General features: G+C 39.2%; 1 protein-coding gene across 1 annotated transcript; it reads left to right on the forward strand.

Moving 5' to 3' along the window:
* The first annotated feature begins 7,938 nt into the window (after positions 1-7,938).
* RIMOC1 (RAB7A interacting MON1-CCZ1 complex subunit 1) lies at positions 7,939-22,250 on the forward strand. Its single transcript, XM_084782906.1, has 6 exons — positions 7,939-8,196; positions 11,042-11,148; positions 11,897-12,043; positions 14,005-14,136; positions 15,038-15,152; positions 17,850-22,250. Exons 1-6 carry the CDS (start codon positions 8,097-8,099, stop codon positions 18,131-18,133), a joined length of 885 nt encoding a protein of 294 aa, XP_084639032.1. The 5' UTR covers positions 7,939-8,096; the 3' UTR covers positions 18,134-22,250.
* Positions 22,251-23,882: the final 1,632 nt, after the last annotated feature.

Here is a 23,882-nt window from a genome sequence, read left to right on the forward strand (position 1 = left end):
TTACCATCTAGTAAGAGAGTGTAAATAGCATTTGGACTCAAGTTCATAGAAACTGATGGCCCCTGTTGGTCCACTACGATGTTACAAAAGGTCACACAAATTAAGATTAAGATCCAGTAGATAATTGACAGACACAGCCAAACACACATATTTTGGGGTCCATCCTTGTAGTTAAGAGGGAGGCATCTGTTCTAAATGTAATATGTAATATGAAGGCTTCAACTTTCAGTGAGATTTCCTCCATCTCAGCTTTTTCCTGGCTTTGTTTCATTCTTCTGAGGTGCCAAGCTCTTTCCCAACCCCAGACCTCTTGCATGTGTCATCTCCTGCACCTCGTATGTTTTTCCATTCCATTCCACTCACAGATTTCTTGCCTCTCGGCTCCAGCTTAGCTTTTGACCTACTTGTGCAAGCTTATCTGGGTCCTTCAGATTTTTACTTTTGTCAGCAGATATGATATTAAACTTTGATTATAGAGAGAATTAGGGAGGCTTTGCAGGAGGCAAAGGGGCTGAATCGAGTGTGCTTTCTTGGCATTCTCCTGAAGCATGGGCAGCTTGCTGTTACCAGGCTCCTACCACAGATAATGCAAGTTCTCTGGGCTATGAATTGTTATAAAGGACAGCAGCCAGCTTGTTCTAATAGGTGTCCAGGAAGTTTTTGTTTTTGTTTTGTTGTTGTTGTTGTTACTTTACTCAGGATACTTTTTAAAAATTATAATTTATTTACATTACATCTCAATTGTAATTTCCTCATTCTCATCTTCCTATTCCTTTCCCCTAGAACCCTGAGTGGTAGGGTCCCTCACCTTTGACCACAGCCTATCAGGTCTCATCTGGATAGCCTGCTTTCTCTTTCCTCTGTGTTCCCACAGGGCCTCTTTGCCAAGGGGCAGCAATCAAATCCCTGGCACCAGAGTTCATGTCAGATAGCCCAGGAAACTTTATACTAGCAAGCCTGCTGCAAACTCCAGGACCAGGTTTTCCTAAATCCTTGGAGTGGTGGTTCTCAACCTGTGGATTATGAACCCTTGGGGCCAAATGACCCTTTCACAGGAATCACATATTTATATTATGATCCAAATAACACTTATGAAGTAGCAACAAAATAACTTTATGGTTGGGTGTCACCACAATATGAAGAAGTGTATTAAAGGGTTGCAGCATTAAAAAGGTTGAGAGCCACTGCCTTCGAGAATTTATGTTTTTCTTTAAAGAAGGCTTCAAAATGCAGAGTTATAGGACATTGTGCTGAAGTTAACCAGTGACTTACCCAGTGAACGATGGACAGGAGCTCTCCAGAAAGATCTGAATCTTTGTCCCACTAGTAATTTCTTCTACCTGCACCTCTTTTATCCTTTGGAGCTTTCTTCTTACTAAAGATACACTGTCATTCCATTACTTCATAAGTCCTTATGTTGAATTTTCCATGTTTGGATTACCATGTGGCTTTGCCTTCCTCACTATACCTTTTTCTTAGCAGGACTTTGTTATTCTACTTAAGATTCTCGCTTATCAGGACCTTGCATGGACTGGACCTAGGTTCCCTACACAGATGTAACAGATGGACAGCTCCATCCTTATATGGGTCCCCTAGTAAGGCGAGTGGAGGATGACTCTGATATGGACACTGTTGCTTGCTTTGGATCACTTTCCCCTGGCAGGGCTACCTCACCAGGTCACAGGGGGAGAGGTTGGGCTCAGTCCTGATGCAACTTCATATACTGGGGTCAGTTGATAGGGGGAGGCTCCCTATCTCTGAGGAGTAAGGGAGGGGAGATGATAGGGGAAACAAGAAGGGAGGGTGGGACCAGGAGGAGGGGATGGAGGGGGCCTATGGCCGGGATATAAAGTGGGAAAAAAAAGATTCTAGCTCATCACTTGCCTCAGTCTGAGACTAAGGTGTATGTCAGTATGCCGCACATCATGTGTTTTCTCTCTTTTGATTTGCTTCTGCCTGAACAATTATTGTTTTTTGTTGCCGATTTTATCATCATTTAGGTGCTAATATCATTTCCTGAGGACTGCTTTCTTCAGTATCTCACATCAAATCCTTTACTTTTCCTTCTTAGGACCTTCCACAATCCTCAAATTGTGTGCTGTTATTCTCTCTATGTTCCTTTACTAGATAATAAATTGTAAGAGAGCAGGGATTATGCCAGAGGTATATGCTGTTGTAATTGCAGTGCCAATCGTACTTCATAACCCAATAAATATGTAACAGGTTCTATTATATAGAAGTCACCCATGGCAAGTAATAGCACTTATACATACACATCACTGTTAGTCATTTGGTACAATTATATAAGGAAACAAGTCCCCCCTCCACATACACACACAAAAAACAAAGTTGTTAGAGAAGTTTTCAAAAGCATGTTACACACCATTGGTATTAGTAACATTAGACCTGGTAGTTCAGAGACAAGCAAGATCTCTATTTTAAAATATTTAAATTTTAAAACTTTAAATCCTTCATAAATACCTACAGAAATTTATGTCTTCTTTGCTGTAATTTTAGCTGGATTTTAATTGTATGTTAGTGAAAAGGGAGATGGTTTGAATGCGATCAGTTTGTTTCTTTATATTTTTGGTACATTGTGATTAATCTAAGATTTAAAAACAGATCTTTTATGTGTTCTCTTCATGTGGCTTTCCTAAAACAAAGAGAACTAACTATAAGTTGGAGGGGGAAGTGCTTCTGTTCTAGTACAACAGTTCTCTGTGTTTAAATACTTTACTGTAAATTGATAAGGTCTGACTGTTGCCTGTGTCTCTGTGTGAAACCCGCTATCTATGGGAGCTTACTTTATTATGATCTTGGATAAACCACAGAATCATGTGTTCTATAGTGTGGAGGGTCAACAGTCTCATCCTTTCCATTCTCCTTATTTGCAAACAAAGGATTAGACTATTAGGCTCAGATCCTTTCCAACTCTAACTCTCTCTCTCTCTCTCTCTCTCTCTCTCTCTCTCTCTCTCTCTCTCTCTCTCTCTCTCCTCTCTCTCTCTCTCCTCTCTCTCTCTCTCTCTCTCTCTCTCTCTCTCTCTCTCTCTCTCTCTCCCCTCTCTCTCTTTCCTCTCTCTCTCTCTCTCTCCTCTCTCTCTCCTCCCTCTCCTCTCTCTCTCTCTCTCCTCTCTCTCCTCTCTCTCCTCTCTCTCCTCTCTCTCTCTCTTCTCTCTCTCTCTCCTCCCTCTCCTCTCTCTCTCTCTCTCTCTCTCTCTTTCTCTGAAAACTAACACACCAAAATATCAGTTGAACAATAATGCCTAGTGTTAAGACTTTCCATCTAGAATACTGTGGTTTGGTGAATCACCATGATTGCAATTGTTTTTTTTTCTTTACTTTTATTTTGTCTGGATGGATATTTTGCCTGTATATGTCTGTATATAATACCCACAGAGGCCAAAAGAGGGCATCAGATGCCCTGGGGCTGGAGGTCTAGATAGTTGTGAGTGGCCTTGTGATTGCTGTGAACTAAACCCAGTGTTTTGTTTTGTTTTGTTTTGTTTTGTTTTGTTTTAACCATTTTATTGGTTCTATCTACATCATCATGCATCCCAATCCCACTCATCCTCACCCCCTTGCACTCACCTGCCCTCCATGCTTGCAACCTCCCTCACAACAGAGAAAAACATGTCATTATAGAAGCTGTACTGTGTGTCCTTTTGTCCACACTTCTCTGCTTGCAAATGTTCATTTCAGTGATTCGTTGGTCTGGTATGAGGCTTCTGGCTTCTGCTACTTTATCAATACAGGAACCTCACTAGGACTCCTTTCAGATATCCTGTTGTTGTCCTGTGTCACGGAGATCCTGTAGTTTTGGATCTGTAGGACTGGGTCCCTTCATGCACTTAGGAGTTGATCGATGGAGTAGATGTTTGGATGGGCCAATTCAAATCCCTGGATCTGGGCCTTAGGGGTATCTGGGCTGGCCAACCCACTAGCTCTCCACTCTCATGCCAAAGCCAGGACCAGCACTTCCCTTTTTCCCAGGTGAGGTGCAGAGCCTGTTCTCCTGTGGTTGCAGCTGATAAGGAAAGTGGCCAGTTTTCCCCCAGTGCCACCTCTCCCTCCTACGATAGACGGCAAAGGGTGAAGGTGGGTGAGAGCATCTCTCCCTTGCCTACACAGCTTCATGACAAATTATGGGGCCAGTTCCCCCATTCTTACACTGTCTAGGCCTGTTCATCTGGGCCCCAGCCATCAGGGTCAGCTCTATGCTGCTGTCCAAGGGAGGTGCAGAGCTTGCTCTCCTGGGTATTGCAGCTGGCTAGGGGCAGGGTCAGCTTTCTTATTCTCATGCTTCCCGGGCCAGATCTCCCTGCATGCCCAGGTGAGGGGTGGGGCCAGTTCTGTGCAACCCTCAGTCATCATAATGTCCTTGAGCAGTAACCCAGACAGACCAGGGATGTCCACTTGGCTTTTGGTGGTAACAGACCCCTGCTGCTGCAGGGCCAGAGACCCAGATATGGCACCATGTGGCAACAGAGACCAAGACCCCACTCTGGTGCCAGGTGGCATCACCAGCTACTCACATCAGTTTGTTCCTCACTATGATGAGTCTCCAGTTCTGCCTTTCTTCATTGTGCCCTATCAAAGTCCAGCTTCAACACCGACTGGAGAAAACTGAGGTGGGGCGTGAATCCTGTGGCTGGCTGGCTGGTGACCCTGTAGACTTTCTCTGAGGGCAACCTTCCAAGCTGGAACCGATAGTTACTGGCAATAGCTTCCACTGATGGTGGCAAGCTGGGGCTAGAGCTGATGGCTCCTAGCGGAGGCTAGAGCTGATGGCTCCTAGAGGTGGCTTCTACTGATGGTGGGAAGCATCTAAAAAAGAAAAGAAAAGGAGAGAAAGGAGCCATACACACACACACACACACACACACACACACACACACACACACACTTACACTAAATGATGAAGTAAGACAGACTCCAGGTGGTAGGTTTCAACAAACTGTTTTCTTTTTATTATTACCTTCTTATTTTTATCCTCATCCCTATTCTTATCTGTTTTCTTCTTCCTCCTCCTCCTCTTCTTCTTGTGTTTCTCTCTCTATTCCTTATCCTTTTCCTTTCACAGTTTATATACCCCAACAAAGTCTTTCAAGCAGTACAAAAATCACAATGTGTTTACATTTTATTTCTCTATAAATAAATTATTACAGTGGGTATACGTAAGAAAATCATGTTCCACAATACTTTCACATGACCAAGTGTTTTACATATTATGGGTAAGGAGCAAACATGAACAACAAGTTATTTCTGAGAACCCACATACATTTGTACATATGCAACTTGTCACATATTAACAGAGTATAAACAAGCAAGGGAAGTTCTCAGCCAGCTCTTCTTTGCTGACAGGCTGCAATTTGTGGTTACAAAGAAGGAATCAATTATCTGAAGAAGTAATCTTATGAAGATCTTAAAGGAATCACAAATCTAAACTCCTATATAAAAATAATCAATCATATCTATTTAAAGTCCTAAAGGTGCTCATCTACTCATTAATATGTTTTATTAAATAATATCAGGAAGCTGAGGGCAGAAAAACAGAATAACGGAATCAATCATCATCTCAGTCACCAGCCCAGCTTGAAAGAGTCACGTCAGCCAGTGTTGCTATGGGTCATTGTTCTTGCTTTGTTAACCTCAAAAAGTCCCCAGCTTTACTAATAAGAGTGTGCTTTCTCTTAACTTCAATTGTCTCCTAAGATTTCCTGCATCCGGGCCAACAGCAAAAATATCTTTACCTTACTTTGCTAAACAATCTTTTCTTTCCTAAGACTATCTACATCAGAGCCACTAGCAAAAACATCTTTATCTAACCTTGCTGAACAATCTATTTTTCCAAATTCTTTCTAAGGGTAGTAATCATTGCTAGCAATCTACATATGTAGGTTGTTTTCAGAGATGGTGGTTGAATCATTAGTCTGCTCCAGCAACAATGCCTGAAAGAAATCAAGCATTGTTATTGCGTATGCCAATGATACTGCCCAGTGAGGGGCCAGGAGTCCCCTTTATAGTACTCACACAATTCACATATTAAAGGGATTATAAGGACTGCAAAAGTAACAAGCAGAGCTATGCTCCATAACAGCGTGAAGTCCTCAGGACATGTAGTTCTCCAGGTTATGCCTCACCGAGACACACCCAGCGTAGTTTTGCTAACCGGTGGGCTGCATTCCATGAGTTCTAGAGCTGTTTTGCTGTTCCTCTTGCATGGACCCCAACAGTGCCCACAGCCTTCTGTGTGTCTTTCTCTTCCACTTGCTCCTCTTAGTAGCCTACTGGGGTCTCTAAGTGTCTGGGGTCATATCAGGGTGGTCTCAGGTGTGCTATGCCCTCCATGCTTGTGCTCTCTGGCATAGTCTGAACCTCCTCCAACCCCCCAGCCAGTGCCGGGCAACTCAGTGGTGTCATTTCAGCCTAGTTCCCTGTCTGGGCCCCATGACGCTGGTCTTATGGTTGTCCTGGCCTCCTAGCCTGCCGGAGTTCTGCCTTGCAAGGGTCATCTGTCTTGGACTCAATTCTTCTTGGGGGCTTGTCGCAGGTCCCAGGCTGGGTTCTTCTAGTCTCTGGTTTGCTCCCCATCTAGCCCCCCTGGCCAGCTTTTGTTTCAGGGAGTGTTAGGCTACTGATCTTTCAGATGTTCATAGGTCAGAACACTGGGCACAGCCCACCTACTGATGCACACGTGATGCAGCAGCCACACCTGCAATGTCTCTAGGGGCAGGTGAACTCGGTGATCTTAACAGATCAGCTCTCCAATTTGTGACTGTAAGTTTTATTTAGTGTAGTTTTGCATTTCTGTGGGTTGTTTGTAAACAGGGTCTCTTATGTACAGGCTGCTCTAGAACTGGCAGCATTCTTCCAGCTTCAGCCTCTCAGGGGTTGGGATTACAGGAGTGTGCATTCTTCAGTTCACCTTGACTATTTATAATGCAACTTTTCTCACCTTCAGATTCTTGATTAGAAAGTAACTGGAGAATTTGTTGTTTATTGTTTTCTATAAATAACCATTTTCCGAGAGTATGTAGGTACTCAGTGCTAGGCACTATACAAGCACAGAGGACATGGAACGCCTGATTTTTGTTCTGTGCATTTAGAGTAAAATAACATGAGAAACAAACAAACCTGAAGTCACAAAGGCTAGTTGGAGAAAAGTCACAGTGGTTAATCACTCTTAAAAGATCACATTACTGCTTTCATACTTTCAGTATTTTCTACTAGGTAACAACAAAAACCTTAAAAATAAGATGGGAAGGGTAGAGCTACTAAAAATATATCGTGTCAAAGCGAAAAAGCCCACAAACGGCATTAGATTTCTGTGGCTGTAGGCAAGAATTAGCATTCATGGAACGCAAAGAGGTCAAACTGACCTCTTGAATTTTGATTAAAACCCTTAAGAACATTTAACAATTTTAGGGAAACTAAAACAGACAGGGCGGTAGCTACCACATTTAGGGCATAAGGCATTTAAAGTACTCTAAATGTGAGCTAGCCAAGATAAATCCGAGCTAAAACAAGCTCCAGGGTTAAAATTCGGAAAAGCATCATTCCAGCGACCAGGACACAGACAGACTAGGTGTCAGGCGGCTCCGCCTCCGGCCCGCACCCTTGGGAGAATCTCAGTAGTCCGCAGGCTTCCGTTTCTGACCACGGGATTGCAATAGTTTTCTTTTAATCTGCTACACTACCTCGCCAACCGCTGCAATCCTCTTTCCAGACCTTCCAAGATGCACTCCCCCCCCACCCCCCCCGCGCCGTCCCCCGCGCCCGCGGAGACAGCCGACGTCCTATTGGCTCAGCCCGGGGCATGGTCAGCTTCCGATTGGTTAAAAGAAGGAGGCGGGAGAGAGGTGTGCCCTTACGTCACACCGGCCCCTTGCCGCACGGTATTGTGGGAGGGTAGGGGCGACTCGGGGGAAACTAAAGACCCGGAACGACCTTTGCGAGCTGGGGCGGACACAGCCCGGAGCCTATGTCTCCGCCCACAAGCAGGGCGGGCTCCGCCCCCACTCCGCCCGCCAGGTCATCAGGTGATCGCAGGCGGCGGTGGTCACGTGGACCGGGCGGGCGCGCCCGAGCTGGCCATGGCGGCCACGGTGACCGGTGTGGTGAGGCGGGTGGAAGAGCTCGGGGACCTGGCTCAGGCACATATACAGCATCTTAGCGAAGCCGCGGGGGAAGACGGTGAGGGAGCGCCGCAGAGGGAGGCGGGCGGACGTTGGCCAGGCCCTTGGTGCCGCCGCACGCTGTGGCCAGAAGGCGCGGCCTGCGGTCCGAGATGGGGGTCCCCTTGGTCCTCCTGGCTCACTGAGTGCTGGCGCTTCTGAGCTGGTCCCTATTGGGCAATTATTTACCCTTTCCTCAGAAGTCAAGTTGCCAGTGCAGCGTTTTTTACATTTACTTGAAAAAAATTTTTTTTGTTTATATCCAACCAGATATGTAGTGTCGAATCTGCGAAAAGGGTAGAGTTTTGAATAAAAGTACACATGGACATTTTCCTGAATGCTTATACTGTCCACAAAGAAACGCTGATTTTTTTTTTCTTTTTGCATCCAGTAAATACAGAGAGACATGCATGGCAGTTTACTTTCTCAGTATTGCCTTGTAATTTTCCAGTTTTGTTCAATTCAAAATTCAACTGTTAATAGTATTTGGCACAATTATGGTGTAATTTAAATGTGCTCCCCTCAACACACACAAGCTTAGTTCTTGCAAAGCCATGTATATACTGAGAAATGTCTGAGCTATTTCCTTGGGGTGGGGGGAGGGCGAATTGTTAGGAAATACGTCGTTCTTACGACGTCAGAATCAGTTTGTTTTTAAAATTTCTCAGTTGCCAATTGGTTCGACAGTACTTTTTTTGAATCTTGAGTCAATCTTTACATGAGCTATACCATTCTTGTGATTAAACTCAGGAAAACCATAGTGAAACATTTTCCAAAGTGGTTAAATAGTTGGTACATTTACAGAATTAAGTGACCTTCTTTAAATGAAACACATGACACCACACCCAGGCCATGTCTTTTGGTTTTGTGGCAAGGCTGTTATCTCCTTGTATCCAGGTGTCAGCCCAGAGATCTTGACTAGTTTCACTCACTTATTACTGAACCTAATAGTGATTCACAGTTTCTTCTGAAAGAAGATGTCTGGAAATTTACTAAAATTACAGCCAAAGCTATGGACACTTTGTGAACACTAGTCAGCATTGAAATTAGTCTTACTAGAGAATTACTAACAGGGTTTACTTAAGTTTAATTAAAATGGGCTGGAGAGATGGCTCAGTGGCTAAGTATGTCTGCTCTTCCAAAGAACCCGGCTTCAATTCCCAGCACCCACATGGCAGCTCGCAGCTAATAACAGTTCCAAAGGATCTGATACCCTCACACTAATGCACATAAAATAAAATTAAATAAGTTACTAAAAGACGTTTAATTAAAACAGGATTATATGTATTTGAATTTACTTGGCCCTTTTTCATAAAACAAAACCATTACATGTTGGAAATTTGTTCTTTAGTTTAGCAGTTATATATTTTTATTACATTATCATTATTGATAGTTTCTGTTTACTCAAACTAAGTTACTAATACTAATCTTCATTCTGGGGAAAACTAAAGATCATTATGTGATGACCAACTGACATACCTGATGGTATTTTTATTCCAACATTGAACAGCTTATCTCCTTATGTAACTTGAGAGCCTGGATCAGATGAGGCCACACCAGCTTGTACGTTACCTGCCCATTGTTGGGCAGTTAGGAGAGGTTCTGTACTTTAGAGAAGAGGCTTGGAGACTTTCGGGTCTTGTGCTGTAGTGTGCATGTGTACTGCATGAAGTGAACAAGAACCGTGGACAGTGTCATCTGGGCCTTCAGAATCTGAAATCAGAAGTAAATAAAATACTAGTGAACTGGTGGTGAGGGTAAGATGGTAAAGGCTGGAAAGTTGGATAAATTGTGATAAGGAAGCTTACAGGAAGTATTATGGTCTTTTGTTTTTTTGGTTTTTTTTTCAGTAGATTGTGAAAGGATGAGGTGGTTTGTTCCATTTTGAAGTTTTGTTTGTTTGTTTAGTTTTTCGAGACAGGGTTTCTCTGTAGCTTTGGCTGTCCTGGACCACTTTTGTAGACCAGGCTGGCCTCAAACTCACACTATCCACTGCCTCATTTTGAAGTTTTAATGGAATATGATAACCCTTTAAACTGTATTTGTAGTTATACAAGCTAGAAATACAAGTATGACAAACATAGAGTTGTTTACAGCTTGAGAGTTTATGAATATTTGATCTGGTCAATACTTGTCGGAAACATTTGGAATTATATTTATAAAACTGCATGCATTCAGTGGAAACTCTTTCTGCAAACTTGTAGATTTTGTATTATTCCAGTAAAAAGTATAAGTGTATTAAGTATTTTGAGTATATCAACATTGTAAGAGAAATATTGTAAGATTGGACTAAGAGCTACATCGATGGCTTAGTAGGTCAGGTACTTGCTGTGCAAGCATGATGAACTGTCGTAAATGCCAAGTGGCCATATGGTCCACATGTAATCCCAGTGTTCTTCCCAGATCAAGGTGACTAGCTGGACTAACAGAATCACACGCTCTGTGTGCAAGTGCGTTTCCTTGCCACAGTATAGAAGGTGAGGAAGACACCTTGATGCCAGTCTTTGCCCTCCACATGCACACCCACACGTGTGTCCACATGTGCATGACATATACACACCCAAGAAATAAGTAAATTATATACTTAATTCCTTAATAAAGCTTCTTTTAAAAGGATGTATACTGAATTTAAGAAATAGCAACAACGAATCTAAAATGCTTGTACTCCTTTGCTTTTGAGAATAGATTGACTTAATTGTGATTGTGTTTTATGTATGAAATACTTAATGTCATTTTTAAGTAAGATATTACTATATTGCTATAATATAATTTTGTTACATCATTTCTGTTACATAGCTTTTTTTATTTAAATGTTTGAATTTATGTAAAATAATCATGGCTTATTTGTTTTTTTAAAATAACAGATCACTTTTTAATTCGAGCCTCTGCAGCTCTAGAAAAATTAAAGCTTTTATGTGGAGAAGAGAAGGAATGTTCAAATCCATCAAATCTTTTGGAACTATATACACAGGTACTAAAACAAAAGTGAAGTCTGGCTTTATTGGGGATATGCGTGTGTACATGTAAATTCATTTAGATGTGCGTGCTTGTACACTTCTGTATATTTATGAGGGCAGAGGGTGATCGTGGGTGTTTTTTTTCTGTCATTCTCCATCTTGATTTTGTATCACTAATTGTGCTTGTAGTGTTTCATGTGTTTTACATATACTGTATCTTACTCTCAAAGGAAGGAACTTTGGAAGGCATTGGCTTGTCCTTGGTTAGTTTGGTGACTGGTAGAAAAACTGCCACTACAGCCCAATTTTCTTAGTATTAATCCAGTAGATCAAATAAGTGAAAGAACTAAGGGCTTTTCAGGTCTGATGGGCTGCTGGAGACTCAATTTTGGAATTACATATATTGATGACATGCTTCATATAAGCGGAGGCTGTATATTTGGGGAAACAAATTCCTCCAAGATCCAATATTGTAAACTAGAAGTAGACCATAATACTTCAGGCATTTGTTAAAAATTTCAGGGCTTATATAAATATAAATAGCAAATAATAACTGATTACATTTTATAATTATAACATGTTATTTGAAACATGAATCTTTATTTACTTGAAGCATCATTATCACTAATCCTACTTATACCTGAACAGTTTGTTTCTCTTCAATTTTAGATACTGTCCTGACATGGTTGCCTGTCTAGTGAATCTAAACTCTTCTTCTGTAAAGTCTATCCCTTACAGATGCTTTCTCTTCTTTGTCTTAAGGCCATATTGGACATGACATATTTTGAGGAAAATAAGCTCGTAGATGAAGATTTTCCTGAAGACTCTTCTCCCCAGAAAGTAAAAGAACTGCTCACTTTTCTTTCAGAACCAGAAATTTTAGTTAAAGAAAACAACATGCATCCCAAAGTAAGTTCCACACTCGTGGGAGATGATAGAACATTGTCACATTATCTTGTTGTTGTCCTCTTCTTTAGACTGTATTTTTGTTGGTTGTGAGTGTATTTTTGTTTTAAGATTAAAAGAAAAGGTTTGCCAGGTGTGATGTCACATGCTTTAATACTGTCACTTGGGAGGCAGAGGCAGGGGGATCTCTGTGACTTTGAGGCCAGTCTGGTCTACATAGTGAGTTTTAGACCAGCCAACACTACTTAGAAAGATTCTGCCTGAAAAAGAGAGGGAGGGAGTAGAACTTAATACTCCAGGCCATGATCAGAAAAGTATATTTTATTAACTACTTTTAGAATATTTATATAATGAAAACATTTTTTTAAAAGATTTATTTATTTATTATTACTATACAGTATTCTGCCTCCATGTACACTTGCACACTAGAAGAGGATATCAGATCACATTATAGATGGTTGTGAGCCACCATGTGGTTGCTGGGAATTGAACTCAGGACCTTTGGAAGAGCAGCCAGTGCCCTTAACCTCTGAGCCATCTCTCCAGCCCTATAATGAAAATTTAATTGCATTGCAGTACAGAATCCTTTTCTAACACAGATGCTCCCTTGTCCCCTTTACTTCTGCAGGCCTATTTCTTGACAGTCGTATAATATAATTGCTACATTTGGTTTTATTGCCTTTATATTTTAAGAGAAGATCTTACTGTGTAGTGCTGGCTGGCCTTGAACTCTGTAGAGCAGGTTGGCCTCAGACTCACAGAAATTTACCTGCCCCTACCTCCTAAATTAAAACCATGATTAAAATCATGTCCTACCACACCAAGTCCTTATTATCTGTTTGAAATCCTGCTCCTGTTGAACATTTGCTATCTTTCTTAATAGCACTGATCATCTTAAGAAGCATTCTCTTGTTCTTTGTCAGAAACCTTTTTTTCATTTTAGAAACAGATATTGTCCAGGGATGTCTCCATCCTTTGATAGTCTCTGTTATGTGTTTAATTTCCTGTTCACTCGATATTTAACTGCCTTCTCTAATTGGGCTTATGTATGTAGTCATAGATATTCTTTCAGTTTTTTAAAACATTTATTTGTGGGTGCATATGTGTGTGTGCACATACATGTGCCTCAGTACACATATGGAGGACAGAGAACAGCTTGCAGGGATCAATTTGCCTCTTCCACCATATCAGTGCTGGAATTGAATTCAAGTCATAAGGTTTGCTGACCCTGCTGAATATTATTTCAAGTATTTAAGTGCCTGTTGAATGTCTACCTGAATACCTTCTTGGCTCTATGTATTTATTAGGACAGGATAGCAGGAGGAGTAAAATACTCCCAAGTTTTTTGTTTTTTGTTTTTGTTTTTTGAGACAGGGTTTTTCTGTGTAGCCTTGGCTGTCTTAGATTTGATTTGTAGACTAGGCTGTCCTTGAACTCACAGGGATCCATCCACCTGCCTTTGACTCCCTGAGTGCTGGAATTAAAGGTGTGCACCACAATGCCCAGCAAATTACCCCAAGATTTAAAGGCTATACCACTACAAACATTTTGATTTATTTTTGTATATAGCTTTTTATTATTCTCCCAACTTAATTCTTATTATAGTTGTTAGTTTCTATTTCTTTCTAGAAAAAAAAAATGTATGATCAATGTGTTTCTAAAGGCCATCTTTTAATGGATAATTAATTTTGCCATTTCCAAATTATAGTAGAGAAATTTGCTACTATAACCCAAGCTATTTCATAAAACTACATATAAATTGCAGTTATTTTGCTATATATGTTGTACTAACAGATTAAAGCGTTTCTTCTTAATTCAAGCATAAGTAAGTATTCCTCTGTAACCTAACTCCAGACACATTCTGTAAAATGAGTGCTTTTAATTGTTCAGTTTTCTTTTAGAAGTTTGATTTTTGTAGATGTATGGCTTTTCATAGTGGCTGTGCCTTTTATGTTTCCTTTTAGCTGTGCAATTTACTTGGGGATGAGCTCCTGGAATGCCTCTCTTGGCGACGAGGGGCCCTGTTATATATGTATTGTCATTCTCTGACTAAGAGAAGGGAGTGGCTACTGAGAAAATCTAATTTACTTCAAAAGGTAAAAAGACGTTTCATTTATGATTTTGATTGTTGACATTTACAGGATTTACAACATGTTGTAGCACCAGTGAGGTCAGAGATTCTAGGCTAGTAGACTAAAGTTTAGGTTCATAGGCTGTGCTCTTGGAGTTGCTGTGAAGACTAAAGTTACACATGCAAAAATCTCATCATTTGGAGAATACTACATGTTTCTTAAGTTTTTGGCTTTTATTTTTGTTTGAATATAAAAGAAAGCTATTAATTTCTAAAAAAAATTTTTTTTTTTGGTTGAAGTAGTTTTGAGTCTCTTTGAAGGCAAGGTATTCCTAAGGAGACTGTGTGACCCTGTGCTTTGTCTCTGTTCTAACAATTATTATTCCAAAGACATCAATCTTAGTGTTGCGTCACTAAGAATTCCAGCCCAGTATAAATGAACCCATAATTTACATGGGCTTGGAAACTGGAGGCCATACTTTCAGGTAGAAATATAGTTAAAATATATATGAATCATAGAAAGGGCTGAAAATATAGCTCCATGTTAGAGCACTGGCTAGCATGCGGGATGCCCCAGGTTGAGTTCCCAGTGTTGCAAAACAAGTGAGATTCCATTTATATTTTTAAAGTTTTTTTTAGTTCATCTTTACAATATTTATCAATTGATAACCTTTTTGAACAAATGCATTCCTGCAGCATGTGCTTGTGGTTGACATTTTTTTCCTTGTTCCATGATCTAACTTTATAGGGGGTTTGCTTATATTAGGACAGTCTTACAGTGGTGAGTCCTGATACCCTTTGAATGTAATAGTAATTATATGTACCTATGTATCAGTCCATTTAATCTTGAGTTAAGAGTGAGAAAGAAGTACTTGTCTTTCAAGTTCTTTGTGTACTATTTTAATTTATTTGCCTTCTTTACTTAGTACCTTGTTGATGGGATCAATTACTTGCTGCAGATGCTAAATTACCGTTGCCCTATACAGTTAAATGAAGGTGTTTCTTTCCAAGACCTAGACACAGCTAAATTGCTGAGTACAGGTAATGTGGTTTTCTTCCTTCCTTCCTTCCTTCCTTCCTTCCTTCCTTCCTTCCTTCTTTTCTTCTTTCCTTCCTCCTTCCCTCCCTCCCTCCCTCCCTCCCTCCCTCTCCTTTCTTCCTCCCTCCCTCTCCTTCCTCCCTTCTCCCCCTCCCTCTTTCCTCCTTTCCTTCCTTCCTTCCTTCTTTTCCTTCCTTCCTTCCTTCCTTCCTTCCTTTCTTTTCCTTCCTTCCTTCCGTAGTCGTTCTGGACTCACTGTGTAGACCAGGCTGTCCAGAAACTCAAAGAGATCCATCTGTCTCTACCTCCTGAGTGTTGGCACTAAAAGTGTGCACTACCGCGCCTGGCAGATAATGTGGTTTCTTGTCAAAGTTTTCTAAGTGATTGAAGTTTTAAAAAATGTTTTAGAAAGCTTGCTAACTTTGTTGTCATTTAAATTTCATTCTAGATTTTAAATGAATTCAAGTATTAAACTTATAATGTAGAAGACCACTTTTAAAAAATACTTAGTTTTGGCTGGGTGTCGTGGCACACATTTTTAATCCCAGTCCTAAGAGGCATGTGGATCTGTGAGTTTGAGATCAGCTTGGTCATATATATATACACACTCTTATTCATGTGACTGTGTATGGGTGGATGGATGTGCATATATATTGGTAACATGGAGATCAGAAGACGATGCCAGAGCTGGAGATAATTTGGGAGAGTTAAAATATGTTACTTTTTCTTATTTTTGTTTTGACCAGAACTAGATTTGGCTATTAATGTCATACTGGAAATAAGTTTTAAAGAAGATAGACATTTAGGTCTTTTTATGTGCTAATTGTACTTGCTAAGTAGAGATTGTTTTATACATAGAAAATATAATATAGTGTGCTATCTCATTTCTGTGAATGCAAATCACAGACTCTGCTCTTCAGCAATTACTTTCATTATATAGTGCTCCAGTGAGTCAGCCATTCTGCTAAACCTCTTACTTTACCTCCCAGTATTTTAAGGAAGAATTTGAAGGTGACAGCATATAAGGACAAATTTGGGCACTTGGCTACCTTTGAAATAGCAGAACTTCATTCTGTTACCATCATAGTTGTAGTTCTATTGAACTGCTTTAGATTAGCATCTTAGTTACTGTTCTGTTGCTGTGAAAAGACACCATACCCAAGGCAGCTCTTGTGAAAGAAAGCATTTAATTGGAGGCTTGTAGTTTCAGAGGTTACATCCATAATCATGGTGGGAGCATGGTGGTAACAGGCAGATGTGGTGCTGGAGAAGTAGCTAAGAGCTACATCTTGATCCACAGGGAGCAGGCAGAGAAGAGAGACAGAGATGCTTACTGGGCCTGGCAGAGAGTGAGACTCTGGGCTTCACTTGGGTTTTTGAACCCTCAAAGTCCACCCCCTGGTACCACAGGTCCTACAGCTATGCTTTCGATCCTTTTAAATAATGCAACTCCTTGGCAACTAAGCATTTAAATATATGAGTCTGTGGGGGCCATTCTTATTTAAACCAGCATGGTAAAGTTATAATCATTTATTTGAGGTAAATTTTCTTATCACACAAGTACATATACATTAGAATAAATCGTTTAGTTGTGTGACCATAAGAAATTGAATGGTCATATATTTTAGTACCACTTTTGTTTTACTTAATTTTTAATCTTCTGGGTTTTTGAAATAAGGTTTTATTGTAGCCTGTGTTAGTCTGGAACGCCTATGTAGTACAGGAAGCTGGTCTGCAAAGGTAATCCTGCCCACCTCCAAGGTTATTGTAATTACAGAGCTTCCTACTACTCCTAGCCTACCTAGGTCTCTTATTCTAAGTCTAATTCATCTCTCTAACAAATTAACATGCTTTGATCATAAATATTTAATTATACAATTGCTGAGGATTATGTTAAAGGAATATTCACCTTCTGATGGAAATTATCCTGGATATTTTTTTCCTAGTGATATAAAGCATTTTGTATATCATTATCATTTATGGTAATTTAGAATTATGTGGCCTGGGCTGAAAAGATGGCTCAGAAGTTCAAGAGCACTGGCTACTCTTCCAAAAGTCCTGAGTTCAGTTCCCAGCAACCACGTAGTAGCTTATAACCATCTATAATGAGATCTGGTGCATTCTTCTGGCTGACAGGCACACATGCAGTTAGAATATTGTATAAGCAATAAATAAATCTTAAAAAAATTTTTTGTCACCTATCAAACACATGATGATACATGAGATTACTAATAGACTCTTATATAGAACATGCCATAGCAATATAGTTATATCAATAATCCTAGAGCATCCTTCAAAATAAACTTTGTATTCCATGGGTGTGATCCAAGGAATTTATGAGAGTTCTGAAGTTGTATACAAAATTTAAGGTATAATCAAGAAGAGATCCACCAGTGATGTTAATTCACAAAAAAGGTCCTGACAAGGACTCCTAGAAAGTTAAGCACAACTACATGGTTAAGAACCGAACCAAACCAAACCAAACCAAACCAAACCATCTCTGCTTTGTCTTGGGGCTGAACTTCTTCTCTAGTAAAAGACAGAGTGCTAAGTTGGGATTGTGCTAGTGATAGTGGGCTTTTCTAAGCATTGGTAAGTAGTGTGGAAAAGGGTTATTGGCAAAGATTTTATTAGTTTTCCAATAACAAGTTTTTTAAAAATAAGTTTAATTCTAATTTCAACATAAATGACCTTCCCAGGAATATTTAGTGATATCCATGTGCTGGCTATGATGTACAGTGGAGAAATGTGCTACTGGGGATTGAAGCACTGTACAGATCAACAGTCAGAGCATCATGCAGTTGACACTGATGTATTTGGAGCAAGCTGCACCACCCACAATGAACCCTTGGATTTCCGAGAAGTAGGAGAAAAAATTTTGAAGAAGTACGTGTCGGTGTGTGAAGGACCCTTGAAGGAGCAGGAGTGGAACACAACAAATGCAAAGCAGATCTTAAGCTTCTTCCAGCAGCGCTGTAGCTAGGTGTTCACCCAGTCCTCACAACTCAAAAGAAGATGCTGAGATGGAAAGGAGGGCTTCAGAAAAGGAGATGAACTACACTGATCTCGAGAATATCATACTATGTAAAGATGCCCGAGGTGGCTACTCTTCTCTAATGTTGTCACCTTTCATTGCATAGTCTTAAACCTGTGAAGAAAGTATTCTTTAATTTCTAAAATGCATTTATGTTATTCTAACTGAACTTGAACTACATATAATCCTGCCACTGGTAAGGAGGAACACAATGTAGAGTGACAATTGTTTTCTAATATTTTAGGTTATATTTTCATTGTAAAATATATGCAACAAAAAATCTCCTTATTTTGAAGGGTGCATACTTCAGAGATGAAAATCAGTTATTCTCCTTGTTTCAGATATGTACTATGGATATAAATATAGGCAACTGAAAGATTATGACTAATATTTAAATTTCATTTTCAGTAAGCTAAACATCAAAAGATCTTAAAAAATGAATCATTTATTTTGCCACAAATTACTAATAATACTTAAATTATTTACTTACCCATTCCATAAATTATTTTTTTATTTTGTTTAAAACAAAAACTGCTTGGTTTCTCCAAAAATGAAGTTAAAAATCAGTGTACATGAGTCTATCATTTGTTCAGGTGCTTTTAGGGCACATCTTTGCATATAATGAACGTTACATATGTTTTGCCTTTAGCAGGATTGAAATGCTGAAGGTCAATGGGCCTAATTTGCTGTCTTGCTCACTGTTTTCTGCCTACCTCAAATCTTGTCATGTTGTAATGGTTTGTATGTCTTCTGATTCACCAGACTTGTGTCCCGGTGACATTTTCACACTCCAGTACTTCCTGTGACTGCGCCTAAACATCAGCCATGATCAGCTTCTCTTTCTGAATTGTAAATTTCAGTAACTGATGACAATCCTCACCTTCCTAGCATTTACATATTCCTTGTTTTTATTGCTTTTTCTTTATTTTCATTTTACAGCTTCCAGCCTTTTTACAGACTTTTCTTGACTGTTGTCTCAACTCTTGAACAGCGAGGTTCTTTTATGCTTTCTTTGTCCCGAAGTTCATGGGGCATCATATGAATTACTGTCCCCCATTGTTTGCTCTTCCATCTTATCTGTTAGCATTACTCTCATCAGGTTCATCTTGCCAGCCATTCCTTCTCAGGAGGCTAAGTTCTATGGATGGCATGCAGTCCTTCAAAGCGTATTGCTATACTTGTGTGACTTCACATGGAAGAACCCTGACTGCAAGGTACTACGTGCCTCTCCTCTCCCACTGTGCTAGAGTCAAATTTCATTAGTCACCTCTACCCCTGTTCTTTCACAGAAATTCTAGACTATAAAGGAGGAAACTCATATTTACTCATTTTTCCCTTTTAAAGGAAAAGAGGTTGCCTACTTTCTGTTGAAGACCAATCTGTGTTATTTCCTTTGTTTCTCTTATAGTTTCTCCTTTTCTGTGTGTCCTCAAGAAAGTTCTGTTCTCTTCCTTTTCCTTCTTTTCTTCTTTTTACTCACAATAAGCAATATTTTTTACAGCCATAGTGGCTTGTATCACCTATAGTATCAGCCATATTTCCATGCCAGGAACTGGAAACCCAGTCTCCTTGCTCTCTGTACTTTATTTTTAACTGCCCATTCAATGTCTTCACTTTGACAAATACTGACTGGATAGTCATTTTAATTTCACTCTGCTTCACCCCTCCCCCCACCTTATGTATATTTTTCCAAGCAGGGAAACAGAAGTCCTATCTTCCCATCCTCATTTCTATACTCCCTGATTTGTGTTCTAGACCAATGTTTTTTCAAACATCAAAATCCCAGGCTCCTTTTTGATAAAAATGATTCTCAGTAAGCAGTGGAAGCCAGGGAGATTTGTCATTTCTGCTTCAACCCCTGCCTATCTTTATACAACCAGGATTTTTATGTATCCTAGCATTTTAGCAAGTTATATTATGAAAATACCTTAGCTTTCTAAAATTAAATAACCTTTAATGTGAATTTTAGAAGCACAGATTTCTTTAGTGTATCTTAATTAGTCAAGTGCTTCCAGTACCTCTCCTAGATGCATTAAGGTTGTACAACCTTAATACCTTGTAGATTCATTATTACTGGGCCCTTCTTTGTAGCCAGATTAATACTTTACTTATATGATGTACCTTTAGTAATACTTTGTCCAAAGGCTTTTTTCAGCCCTTTCCAGTAGAAATTAGATGTTCCTTTATTTTCTTTATCTTGCTTTCCCATGTGACCATACTACAGTGTGTTCAAATTATTTTCCTTACTACTGAATGAACTCCACATTTTAAGATTTTATCTTTGCACATCCTGCTCATTGCGTAGTAGGTAGTAATGTTCTTGAATTAATGAGGCATGATTTAAAATGCCAAATTTTGCACAAAAGGGTTGCTGCTATTGCATTCCAAACTGCCGTGCCCTCTACACCAGTGGTTGATACAGAAAAGGGCATTTATACAGAGGAGTAATAAGACTCTGTCTTCAGAAGCTGAGAGCTTCCATTTTTGCCTTTATGACCTTTGTGCACTCACTGGTTGGTACAATTATGAGGGTATTCCTGGGTGCTTTTTGTACAATTTACTCTCCCTTCCCCAAACAGTTGGAGAACAGTTTGTAGACCATAATAGTTGCAGTACTTTCTACTGTGGTATTATAAAAGAACAATGCATTTTTTGTATTCATTTAATCTTGATGAGTAAATTGTTTTTATTTAAAGTAATCTCAAAATACCAAATACTCCACGTAAAGACAGCGATATAATAGAGTCTTTCAACAGCTATTGTGTGCCTACTACATGCCATATTTTGTCCTAGGCACTGAGGATATAGCTTTGTAAACACCCTCCTGTTAGGGCCTTTTAGTGGAGGAATAATACAGTATGCCAGTACACTATGAAGTGTTAAGCAGGTGTCAGGGACTACGGTGACTTGGAGATGGGTGCTGTTTTATTCGAGTGGGTAGAAAGGCCCCTCTAAGCACCTGTCTTTTATTTCCATCCTGTTGTTTAGATGCCGTGTATACTCAGTGCACTCAGAAGTTTTCTTACAGAAGTTGCCACTTCAGACTTTCTCATTCTTATTGTGATTAATGGATTTCTCATCAGTGGTGTTTCTGATGCATACTGTCTAAAGGCCTTGGGCTTTTTTATTCATTTCAGGTGGTTTTCTTTCCACCTTCCAGTTCCCTTTCCAATAAGGTTAATATATCTGCCCACAGAAGCCAAAACTCTGTAATTTCTTTAGTATTATTTCCCTATATATTTTAAACACAATATGAGGTAACATAGTATGGAAATATTGCATTAAGAGGTACTTAATATAGACACAATTAATGTATACATTATATATTCATGCTGGTGTTAAGTTTTTGATTTCCTAATTCTAATAAAAATCAATTTATCTTCAGTTTAAATTCTCTGCTGTTTATTAAATACAAAATGTTACAGGAGTTTCCACAAACTTTAAATGTTTATCATTATTTACTCAGTATGAATTTTCTGATGTAGAGCAGGCTTTAAGACCTGATTTAAGAGCCTTTCTCTGCTGTGTTCATAGGCTTTCTACCTACTGTGCATTCTTTGATGTTAAGGCACATATCATGGCATTCCTTTATCCTTTGCTTATAGTGAAGTGAGAGTCATGACTGAAAGGCCACCATAAATTACATTCCTAGCTTTATAGTCTTGTACTCAGTATTCTGATGATCAATAAAGTGTGAGCTGTGTCTGAAGGCATTCTCAGAGTTACCTTCATGACATTTTCAAAACCCACCTCTACTAACTTTAGATAGCTTGTCTCCTTGGTCTGTCTTTCCAGGGCTCTTTTTGTAATCCCATGACGATACTTCATTTGCTTCAGAATCCAGGATTCCATAGTTCTCTAGAATTACTTACTCTGAGTTCTTTTAATATAAAATGAAATATATTATGGAAGTATTATATCAACATAAGCTTAATGTAGACAGAATTAAAAGTATTCATGTGCTTATGCTGGTGTTTAGTAGTTTTGTTTTTGCAACTTTTAGTGACATTTTTCAACTACAGTGTTTTGGAACATATGGTTAATAAAATAAAATCACATTCCCTTACTTGTTTCTTGTTTTCTTTTATATTTCACGCATATCAGAATAAAAACCTTTTTCCTCTTAGACTGCTGGCCTAATTTCTGAATACCTTCTGGTCCTAATAAGGTTCAGTCAGACAGGGTAGCATAACTATTTAGCTTGTGAGTTCTGGAACTAGAAAGTATGAGTTAAATTACAACCTTGCCGTTTCCTAACCCTGTGTAAATTGCTCGGTCTTTCTGCCTTTTAATGTTCTATTTTTATTATTTTTAAGTATATGTAAATTGTGTCTGTGCGTGTAGCCTAAGGATGCTAGAGTCTTCAAGCCCCTGGAACTGGAGTTACAGATGGTTGTAAGTCATTTGATGTGGGTGTGGGGACTCCAACTCCATCCCTTACAAGAACAGCCATACCTTATTTTAAACAAATATTTCTGTAATGAAGCTAAATTCTTCCTTGTTTTATAGATAATTCACATTTCTTTGTAATATAAAAGCAATGGCATTTTTCATTTCTTCATACTTTAACTGACTTAGGCTGATTTTGTTTCCTCAACATAAAATACAACTTAGGGAGAAGAAAGGCCATATAAGTAATTCTTAAGTCTTTCCCTGATAACCTGAGCCTATGATTGGCCTATTTGCTACTAGCAGTGGCATATGGAATAGTAATTATTTTTTAAATTTCGGTTCTCACGGAGCCTCAGTTGCCCAGGATGAAGCTTTATTGAATTTCTGTTGCTTGTCATTTAGATCCTATTTAAAAGCAGTTAGGGTTCACTACTGAGCATTAAGCACTTTGCATGGTGGCATATATGGCTAGGTATCTATTACTTTAATATTTATATACTAGTTACTATTTCCTATAGCCTGGTGTGTTTTATAAAGATGTGGACTTTGCCTCCTACTTTGAAGACTGTGAAATGGAATTAATTTTTAAAGATCCTATGGACTAGATGTAGAAGGACATTTTGACAGTTGATATTAACCAATTGTATGTAGATGATTATAACATTTAGCTGTTTTCACGACAAGAACACAGCTGCATGTCTTGGAACGGTAAGCAGTTGCAGGTGACAGTGACTGTGAGCTAGATCATGTGGGATCCACTTATGCTGCTTCTCAAGGACAGGATTTTACTCTCTTATTTTTATTGTGATGTATTTGTCTCACTGAGGTGTAATAGGATGTTTTGGTCCTTACTAAATAAAAGGTTGTTTAGATAATTTAACATGAGAATATTAAATCCGAAGTATTCTCTGTGGTGGAAATGGATTTGGGGATTAGACTGAGGTAAACTAGAAAAAGACTGAAACCTGCTGCAAAACTGGTATTTGTGTCTTTTCCTAAAGAAACCATAGCCAGAGCTATATAATATTTTTTTGTTATATAATCTACCTCTGATTTATTTTAAATTAAGATTAAAGTGAGCAGTTTAAACATCACCTTTGAAAGTTTAAAAATTCACTAGTGGCTTTAAAGAGCACCATATTTTGTTTTCCTACCAAATTTTTTTTTTCCATCCTGGCCTTTTAGGATAGATCATTGAACAATTTTTTAGTGTACTTAGATTTTTATAGTAGGCCTAAATCCGACATTTTTGGTATAAAGTACCAATGATTGGGTATAATGATTGGGCTTTTTGAGGCAAATAACA

Source organism: Acomys minous (genome assembly GCF_964271855.1).
Source record: "Acomys minous genome assembly, chromosome: 5".
NCBI classification, from domain to species: Eukaryota; Metazoa; Chordata; class Mammalia; order Rodentia; family Muridae; genus Acomys; species Acomys minous.

What these genes read in the sequence shown, in the direction of transcription:
- RIMOC1 (XM_084782906.1), top strand. Translation starts at nt 8,097, where the DNA reads ATGGCGGCCACGGTGACCGGTGTGGTGAGGCGGGTGGAAGAGCTCGGG. An exon ending in AAAACAACATGCATCCCAAA is followed by an intron (nt 12,044 to 14,004) that starts GTAAGTTCCACA and finishes GTTTCCTTTTAG; the next exon opens with CTGTGCAATTTACTTGGGGA. An exon ending in AATCTAATTTACTTCAAAAG is followed by an intron (nt 14,137 to 15,037) that starts GTAAAAAGACGT and finishes TTCTTTACTTAG; the next exon opens with TACCTTGTTGATGGGATCAA.